The sequence below is a fragment of the Tachyglossus aculeatus genome, chromosome 1 (assembly GCF_015852505.1).
Source record: "Tachyglossus aculeatus isolate mTacAcu1 chromosome 1, mTacAcu1.pri, whole genome shotgun sequence".
NCBI classification, from domain to species: domain Eukaryota; kingdom Metazoa; phylum Chordata; class Mammalia; order Monotremata; family Tachyglossidae; genus Tachyglossus; species Tachyglossus aculeatus.
In genome coordinates, this window is record NC_052066.1 from 8,479,144 (window position 1) to 8,489,309 (window position 10,166).

General features: G+C 49.3%; 1 protein-coding gene across 1 annotated transcript; it reads left to right on the top strand.

The window, feature by feature from the left end:
- Positions 1-944: 944 nt before the first annotated feature.
- Positions 945-9,783, top strand: FEV (FEV transcription factor, ETS family member). Its single transcript, XM_038752078.1, has 3 exons — positions 945-996; positions 1,756-1,830; positions 9,221-9,783. The coding sequence occupies exons 1-3, from the start codon at positions 945-947 to the stop codon at positions 9,781-9,783; spliced, it is 690 nt and encodes a 229-aa protein (XP_038608006.1).
- The last annotated feature ends 383 nt before the right edge of the window (positions 9,784-10,166 follow it).

Below are 10,166 nucleotides of genomic sequence, written 5' to 3' on the forward strand. Positions count from 1 at the left end.
GGGATGGAGGGGGTGGACGAGGGGGAGAGGACTATTCATTATAATAAAATGGGGATTAAGACTGTGAGCCCCACGTGGGACAACGCAATCACCTTTTATCTCCCCCAGCGCTTAGAACAGTGCTTGGCACATAGTAAGCGCTTACTAATACCATTATTATTACTATTATTCATAATAACAAAATGGGGATGAAGACTGTGAGCCCCACGCAGGACAACGCGATCACCTTGCATCTCCCCGGGCGCTTAGAACAGTGCTTGGCACATAGTAAGTGCTTAATCAATCAATCACTCGTATTTATTGGGCGCTTACTGTGTGCAGAGCACTGTACTAAGCGCTTGGGAAGTTCAAGTTGGCAACATATAGAGACAGTCGCTACCCAACAGTGGGATTAGTGGGGACCTGCGCGGTGTTTGCAGAGCTTCGAGGGGGCAGAAGGTGGGGGACCCCGAGACCCCGGCCCGGTCTGGCCCCCCACCCCCACCCTCCACCCCGTGTTCCCGGCCATCTGATGGGCGACACGAGGGTCTCTGAAGGAGGGGCTGCGCTCGGAGACTCCGCAGCGAGGACTTTATTGCGATGGAACCGATAAGGGGGGCGGAGGCGCTTTAATTAAAGAGGAAATTGCAGCCCCGGCCCGATGGGTGGGTGAAACCTGGGGCGGGGCGGGTCTCACGGGGCTGTGAAGGCCGCCCCGGTTTCCCCCTCCCTCCGGGTGTCCCCTGCGCCCCCCACCCCCGCCCCGGGGCGCGCCCCCCGTTCCAGCCCAGGCCCAACCCGGGCCCCTTCTCCTCCTCCCTGGAGGAGGCGGCTCTGCTGCTGCTGCTGCTCCTGCTATTTGGGGTGGGGGGGGTCTCGGAGACCCAGAGAGCAGCCAACACCCCCCATCCCCCCCCCCCCGGGCCTCGGCCCCCTCCCCACCCCCTCCCAGTCCCCCGGAGGCGATGAGACAGAGCGGCACCACCCACCCCCGACTGTTCAACATGTATTTGCCAGGTATGAGGGTCGGGGGGCTAAGGGGGCTGGGGGGATCCGTAGGTTTGGGGGCTTGAGGGGGTCGGGGGGAGGCAGGGGATCCAGAGGTCGAGGGGTCGGAGGGCCAGAATTTGGGTTGGGGGGAGACCGGAATGATGGGGCAGGGGCCTGGTTAGGCCGGGGGCCGGGGGCGAGGGCTGGGCCTCCTAGTGAGTTGGGGGGCTGAAGGGGACAAGAGGAGGAATTGGGTCCCTGGAGGCCTCGAAGGAGGCTGAGGAGGGTGGAAACTGGAATCCCCAGATGGGGGTGGGGACACGGGGGTGGAGAGGGAGTAGGGGGTCTCCAACGCCCCCCCCCCCCCCCACTGCTACCTACCCTCTTTGGGGTCTCCCCCCGGCCTCTGTCTCTCCCTCTGTCTCTCCAGGCTCCCCTCCTGGTCGGCTGTCCCAGCCCGGCTCCCCCTATATAAGGCTCAGAGAGCGGATTTCCTTTTTCCTGGACGCGTTTCCTGGCTTGGGGGTCGCCGCGGGCCTAGGGAGGAAGGGGGCGAAGGGGGTCGCCCGCCCGGGGGCGGGAGGAGGCGGAACCGGGGGGCTGGGGGGCGGGGGAGGGGGTGGGCTACCCCCTGAACGCCCCCACTTGCCTTCCGCGAGGCTCCACCAGGCTCCTCTCCGCCTCCCCTGATTCCAGGGTGGGGGTCTCCTCTCCCCCCTAAGGGGGACCCCACCCCCTCTCCATCCCCTTACGCCCCCCACCCGAACATCTCCTCTTCACTGTCAGATCCCATCGGGGAGTCTCTGTTCAAGGAAGGCAAGAATCCGGGCTGGGGATCCCTCAATCCCGCCGTGCAGAAAGGTGAGCGCGGGGAGCGGGGGGCCTGGTGGGTCGAGCCCGGCCTTGAGAGTCACAGGACCTGGGTTCGAATCCCGCCTCCGCCACTTGTCGGCTGGGGGCCCTCGGGCCAGCCGCTTCGCGTCTCTGGGCCTCAGTTCCCTCATCTGGAAAACGGCGATGAAGACTGTGAGCCCCACGTGGGACAACCTGATCACCTTGTATCTACCGCAGCGCTTGGAACAGTGTTTGGCACGTAGTAAGCGCTTCCATCGTTATTATTATTATTAACTCAGCGCTTGGAACAGTGTTTGGCACGTAGTAAGCGCTTCCATCGTTATTATTATTATTATTATTATTATCATTATTATTATTATTATTATCTCAGCGCTTGGAACAGTGTTTGGCACGGAGTAAGCGCTTCCATCGTTATTATTATTATTATTATTATTATTATCTCAGCGCTTGGAACAGTATTTGGCACATAGTAAGCGCTTCCATCGTTATTATTATTATTATTATTATTATTATTATTATTATTATTATTATTATTATTATTATTATTATTATCTCAGCGCTTGGAACAGTGTTTGGCACGTAGTAAGCGCTTCCATCGTTATTATTATTATTATTATCTCAGCGCTTGGAACAGTGTTTGGCACATAGTAAGCGCTTCCATCGTTATTATTATTATTATCTCAGCGCTTGGAACAGTGTTTGGCACGTAGTAAGCGCTTCCATCGTTATTATTATTATTGTTATCTCAGCGCTTGGAACAGTGTTTGGCACGTAGTAAGCGCTTCCATCGTTATTATTATTATTATCATTATCTCAGCTTTTAGAACAGTGCTTGGCACATAGCAAGCGCTTACTTTGTATCAACCCCAGCGCTTAGAACAGTGCTTGGCACATAGTAAGCGCCTAACAAATATCATTATTATCACGATTATTAATAATAATAACAAATGCTATTATTCTTATTATTATCTCAGCGCTTAGAACAGTGCTTGGCACATAGTAAGCGCTTACCTTGTATCAACCCCAGCGCTTAGAACAGTGCTTGGCACATAGTAAGCGCTTACCTTGTATCAACCCCAGCGCTTAGAACAGTGCTTGGCACACAGTAAGCGCCTAACAAATATCATTATTATCACGATTACTAATAATAATAACAAATACTATTATTCTTATTATCATCTCAGCGCTTAGAACAGTGCTTGGCACATAGTAAGCGCTTACCTTGTATCAACCCCAGCGCTTAGAACAGTGCTTGGCACATAGTAAGCGCCTAACAAATATCATTATTATCACGATTATTAATAATAATAACAAATACTATTATTCCTATTATTATCTCAGCGCTTAGAACAGTGCTTGGCACATAGTAAGCGCTTACCTTGTATCAACCCCAGCGCTTAGAACAGTGCTTGGCACATAGTAAGGGCCTAACAAATATCATTATTATCACGACTATTAATAATAACAGATACTATTATTCTTATTATTATCTCAGCGCTTGGAACAGTGCTTGGCACATAGTAAGCGCTTACCTTGTATCAATCCCAGCGCTTAGAACAGTGTTTGGCACATAGTAAGCGCTTACCTTGTATCAACCCCAGCGCTTAGAACAGTGCTTGGCACATAGTAAGCGCCTAACAAATATCATGATTATCACGATTATTAATAATAACAAATACTATTATTCTTATTATTATCTCAGCGCTTAGAACAGTGCTTGGCACATAGTAAGCGCCTAACAAATATCATTATTATCTTGATTATTAATAATAATAACAAATACTATTATTCTTGTTATTATCTCAGCGCTTAGAACAGCGCTTGGCACGTAGTGAGCACTTACCTTGTATCAACCGCAGGGCTTAACGAATACATCATCACAATCATCATTGTGCATATAGCTATAATTCTATTTATTCTGACGATTTTGACACCTGTCTACATGTTTTGTTTAGTTGTCTGTCTCCCCCTTCTAGACTGTGAGCCCGTTGTTGGGGAGGGACCGTCTCTATATGTTGCCGATTTGTACTTCCCAAAGCGCCTAGTCCAGTGCTCTGCGCACAGTAAGCGCTCAATAAATACGATTGAATGAATATTATTATTATTCATTATTCATTCATTCAATCGTATTTATTGAGCGCTTACTGTGCGCAGAGCACTGGACTAAGCGCTTTTTACCCCAGCGCTTAGAACAGTTTTTGGCACATAATAATCGCTTAATAAATACCATCATCATTATTGTTATTATTATTATCCCGGTGGCATATAATAAGCGCTTAACAAACCCCATTATTATTATTGTTGTTATTATTATTACCTCAGCGCTTAGAACTAGTGCTTGGCAAAATCATTAATTCATTCATTCAATCGTATTTCCTGAGCGCTTACTGTGTGCAGAGCACTGTACTAAGCGCTTGGGAAGTCCAAGTCGGCAACATATAGAGACGGTCCCTACCCGACAGCAGGCTCACAGTCTAGAAGGGGGAGACAGACAACAAAACAAAACATATTAATAAAATAAAATAAATAGAATAAATAGGTACAAATAAAAAATAAATAAATAGAGTAATAAATCCGTATAAACATATATACATATATACAGATGCTGTGGGGAGGGGACGGAGGTAAGGCGCGGGGGGGGAGGGTGAGGAAGGGGAGAGGAAGGGGGGAAGCGCTTAACAAACACCATTATTCTTATTCTTATTATCCCAGTGCTTAGAGCTAGTGCTTGACGCCTCGTAAGAGCTTAGCAAACACCATTATTATTATTATTATTATTATTATTATTATTATTATTATTATTATCATTATCCCAGAGCTTAGAACTAGTGCTTGGCACATAGTAAGTGAGCCCGTTGTTGGGTAGGGACTGTCTCTATCTGTTACCGAATTGTACTTTCCAAGCGTTTAGTCCAGTGCTCTGCACACAGTAAGCGCTCAATCAATCAATCAATCAATCAATCGTATTTATTGAGCGTTTACTGTGTGCAGAGCACTGTACTAAGCGCTTGGGAAGTCCAAGTCGGCAACGCATAGAGACGGTCCCTACCCAACAGTGGGCTCACAGTCTAGAAGGGGGAGACAGACAACAAAACAAAATATATTAACAAAATAAAATAAATAGAATAAATAGGTACAAATAAAAAACTAAATAAATAGAGTAATAAATCCGTACAAACATATATACATATATACAGGTGCTGTGGGGAGGGGACGGAGGTAAGGCGCGGGGGGGGGGGGGGGAGGAAGGGGAGAGGAAGGGGGGGGAAGTGCTTAACAAACACCGTTATTCTTATTCTTATTATCCCAGCGCTTAGAGCTAGTGCTTGACGCCTCGTAAGAGCTTAGCAAACACCATTATTATTATTATTATTATTATTATTATTGTTATTACTATCATTATCATTATCTCAGAGCTTAGAACTAGTGCTTGGCACATAGTAAGTGAGCCCGTTGTTGGGTAGGGACTGTCTCTATCTGTTACCGAATTGCACTTTCCAACCGTTTAGTCCAGTGCTCTGCACACAGTAAGCGCTCAATCAATCAATCAATCATATTTATTGAGCGTTTAATGTGTGCAGAGCACTGTACTAAGCGCTTGGGAAGTCCAAGTCGGCAACGCATAGAGACGGTCCCTACCCAACAGCGGGCTCACAGTCTAGGAGGGGGAGACAGACAACAAAACAAAACGTATTAACAAAATAAAATAAATAGAATAAATAGGTACAAATAAAAAAAACAAATAGAGTAATAAATCCGTACAAACATTTATACATATATACAGGTGCTATGGGGAGGGAAAGGAGGTAAGGCGGGGGGGGGGGGGGGGGGGGAGGGGGGGAGGGGGAGGAGGGGGAGAGGAAGGTGGAGGGAAGCGCTTAACAAACACCATTATTCTTATTCTTATTATTCCAGCGCTTAGAGCTAGTGCTTGGCGCCTCGTAGGAGCTTAGCAAACACTATTATTATTATTATTATTATTATTATTATTATTATTATTATTATCATCATTATCCCAGAGCTTAGAACTAGTGCTTGGCACATAGTAAGTGAGCCCATTGTTGGGTAGGGACTGTCTCTATCTGTTACCGAATTGCACTTTCCAAGCGTTTAGTCCAGTGCTCTGCACACAGTAAGCGCTCAATCAATCAATCAATCGTATTTATTGAGCGCTTACTGTGTGCAGAGCACTGTACTAAGCGCTTGGGAAGTACAAGTTGGCAACGCATAGAGACGGTCCCTACCCAACAGTGGGCTCACAGTCTAGAAGGGGGAGACAGGGAACAAAACAAAACATATTAACAAAAGAAAATAAATAGAATAAGTACTATTGAAGGAATGAATTAAAGTAAGAGCTTAACAAACACCATTATTATTATTGTTATGATTATTACCCCAGCGCTTAGAACTAGTGCTTGGCACATAATAAGCGCTTCATAAATACCATTATTCATTCAATCGTATTTATTGAGCGCTTACTGTGTGCAGAGCACTGTACTAAGAGCTTGGGAAGTACAAGTTGGCAACATATAGAAACGGTCTCTACCCAACAGTGGGCTCACAGTCTTGTTATTATTATTATTTGGGGGACACGGCACACAGCGTGGGGGGGGATGGCCAAGAAAGTGGGGTCCACAGGTGGGGATCACCCTCCCTTCCTTGGGGGATGGGAGGGACACAAGGGTCTTCTCTCTGCTTCCTTGCGACTCCCACTCCCTCCCTCTCCCATCTTGCGAGACCCCAATCATTCATTCAATCGTATTTATTGAGCGCTTACTGTGCACAGAGCACTGGACTAGGCGCTTTGGGAAGTACAAATCGGCAACATCTAGAGACGGCCCCTTCCCAACAACGGGCTCACAGTCTAGAAGGGGGAGGCAGACGACAAAACAAAACAAGTAGACAGGTGTCAATACCATCAGAATAAATAAAATTATAGCTATATACACAGCTATAGTATATAATATTCCTAGACTGTGAGCCCGTTGTTGGGTGCAGAGCACAAGCAGCGTGGCTCAGTGGAAAGAGCCCGGGCTTTGGAGTCAGAGGTCAGGGGTTCGAATCCCGGCTCCACCACAAGTCTGCTGTGTGAGCTTGGGCAAGTCACTTAACTTCTCTGAGCCTCAGTTACCTCATCTGTAAAAATGGGGATTAAGATTGTGAGCCCCACGTGGGACAACTTGATCACATTGTATCTCCCCCAGCGCTTAGAACAGTGCTTTGCACATAGTAAGCGCTTAACAAATGCCATCATTATTATTCTAAGCGCTGGAGTAATAATAATAACAACAAGAATTGGGTAGGGTAGGGACCGTCTCTATATGTTGCCGATTTGTACTTCCCAAGCTCTTAGTACAGTGCTCTGCACACAGTAAGCGCTCAATAAATACGACTGATTGAATTATTAATCAATTATTATTATTATTATAATCATTATTAATCAATAATAATGATAATGGCTTTTGTTAAGCGTTTACTATGTGCCGAGCACTGTTCTAAGCGCTGAGGTAGATACAAGGTAATCAGGTTGTCCCACATGGGGCTCACAGTCTTCATCCCCATTTTACAGATGAGGTAACTGAGGCACAGAGAAGTTAAGTGATTTGCCCCAAATCGCACAGCTAACAAGTGGCAGAGGTGGAATTAGAACCCACGACCTTGCCCTCCCAAACCCGTGTTCTTTCCACTAAACCACGCTGCTTCTGTAGTGAATGAATGAATATATATATCTTGTATATATATATAAAATATATTGTATATATATATATATATATATATGTATATATGTACAATCGATGCATTACCTCCAGGGTGACAATAATAATAATAATAATAATAATAATAATAATAATAATAATAATGATAGGTGATAGTCTCCCCACCCCTCCCCCGAAAAGTGGTCCTCGTCCGAGATCCGGAGGCCACGTGACTCACCGTGGGTCGCTATCGGGGTATGACGTCACAGACTGACGTCATAAAGTCGGCCCCTAGAGGCTCCACGGAAAAACGCGGGGTGGGATCCGAGTGGACATCTCCCTCAGAATAGTAATGATAATAATTATGGTGTTTATTAAGCGCTTACTATGTGCCAGGCACTATTCTATGCGCTGGGGTCGATACAGGGTCATCAGGTTGTCCCACGTGGGGCGAACACTTTTAATCCCCATTTTACAGATGAGGTAACTGAGGCCCAGAGAAATTAAGTGACTTGCCCAAGGTCACACAGCAGGCTAGTGGCGGAGGCGGGTTTAGAACCCACGTCCTCTGACTCCCAAGCCAGAAGAACCGAGGCAATTATGCGGATTATTCAGAGGGGGCACAACAAAAAACAACCAAAAGTCAACGACTCGACGTCATAAGACAAGACAAGATAAATAATTATCCGGAGCCCCGAGGGTGGGACGGGGGAGGGGGTGCGGATTTTGAAATCCGAGGGTCCGTCCCAGAAATAATTAACCCCTGGGGCTCTAATTTCCCCGAAACGCTCAGCACTAGGATTATCCGCAGCCTGGGGAATCCAAAATAAACTCGAAACTCTTTGGAGAGTTTAACATCTTCAGCCCTGGCCAGGGTCGTGGGGTGGGGGGGGTTAATTAGCTCAGTTCTCTTCCCCACGGCGGCGTTTTCTTTATCTGCCTTATCCCCCATAGAGACCCTCACCCCTTTCCATTCCAGATCCTCCCTCTGTGGCGACCCTCCCCCTCTTCCAGATAATAGTAATAATAATAATAATAATAATGGCATTTGTTAATCCCTGTGATAATAATAATAACAACGATGGTACTTGTTAAGCCCTATGTGCCAAACACTGTTCTAAGCACTGGGGTAGATACAAGCTAATCAGATGGGCACAGTCTGTGTTCCACACGGGATGCACACTCTTAATCTCTATTTTCCAGATGAGGTCACTGAGGCCCAGAGAAGCGAAGTGACTTGCCCAAGGTCACCCAGCAGACTTGTGGTGGGGTCGGGATTAGAACCCAGGTCCTTCTGACTTCCAAACCCGGGCTCTAGCCACTAAGCCACCCTGCTTCACGCCCCCATGGTGTCCCTGGTCCCCTCCCAGACCCCCCACAATGATCCCCCTCCCCATGGCAACCCTCCCCACCACAGACTCTCCCCCAGTGACGACCCTCACACCCATCCAGCCCCTCCCCCTGTGGCCACCTTCTCCCCCTTCTAGACCCTCCCCCAGTGGTGGTCCTCTCCCCCTTTCAGCCCCCTCCCCCTATGGTGACCCTCTCCCCCAGTGGCCCTCCCCCAGTCCCTTCTCTCCCCCATCCAGTCCCCTCCCCCTATGGCGACCCTCACCCCCTTCCCTCCCCTCCCCAGCCCTGGAGAGAAGTCCCCCCACACCAAATGTCTCCCCATCCCCCCACTCCCTCGACCCACGTAGGCAGCGGCCAGATCCAGCTGTGGCAGTTCCTGCTAGAGCTCCTGGCGGACCGGGCGAACGCGGGCTGCATCGCATGGGAAGGTGGCCACGGCGAGTTCAAGCTCACGGACCCGGACGAGGTGGCCCGGCGCTGGGGCGAGCGCAAGAGCAAACCCAATATGAACTACGACAAACTCAGCCGGGCGCTGCGCTACTACTACGACAAGAACATCATGAGTAAAGTCCACGGCAAGCGCTACGCCTATCGCTTCGACTTCCAGGGCCTAGCTCAGGCCTGCCAACCTCCCCCGGCCCACGCCACCGCTGCTCACCACCATCACGCCCCACATGAGGGAGCGCTCTACAAGTTGCCCCCCGGCCTCTCCCCTTTATCCTTCCCCGGCCTCTCCAAGCTCAACCTCATGGCCGCCTCGGCTGGGGTGGCCCCTGCCGGATTCTCTTACTGGCCGGGCCCAGGTCCGGCTGCGGCCCTCTACCCCAGCCCGGGCCTTCAGCCCCCCACCGGGCCTTTCGGGGCTGTGGCCACCCCGCACCTCGGGGGAGTGGGTGGACACTATCAGTAGCCTTCCCTCCCCACCTCAGTCCACTCCTGCCCCTGCCCCTTCCCACTCCCCACCTCCTGAGGGGTGTGGGGGGGAGGGAGGGCTGGTGGTTCCAGAACACTAGGGGTTAAACAGTTTGGCCCAGGCCTGCCCCAAAGTCGGTATTAAATTCTGGCATTAGTTATGCACTTAGGATGTGCCAGGCACTGTACTAAGCGCTGGGGCGGATGAAGCTTCCCCCTCTTTCCTGGTGTCTCTCACTCAGGGCAGTGTGGGGGATACCTGCAACGGTGGAAAGAGGGGGGACCCCAGCCAGTGGTCTCTGCCCCTACGATGCCGACCTCACCTGGGAGTAGTCTGGCCGCCCCTTGGCCGGGCCCAAGGCCCCCTCAGCCCTGTTTGGG

Excerpts from the sequence above, each read along its gene's own strand:
- FEV (XM_038752078.1), top strand. The coding sequence starts at position 945 with ATGAGACAGAGCGGCACCACCCACCCCCGACTGTTCAACATGTATTTG. Across the intron at positions 997-1,755 it reads GTTCAACATGTATTTGCCAG|ATCCCATCGGGGAGTCTCTG; the intron begins GTATGAGGGTCG and ends CTTCACTGTCAG. Across the intron at positions 1,831-9,220 it reads CAATCCCGCCGTGCAGAAAG|GCAGCGGCCAGATCCAGCTG; the intron begins GTGAGCGCGGGG and ends CGACCCACGTAG.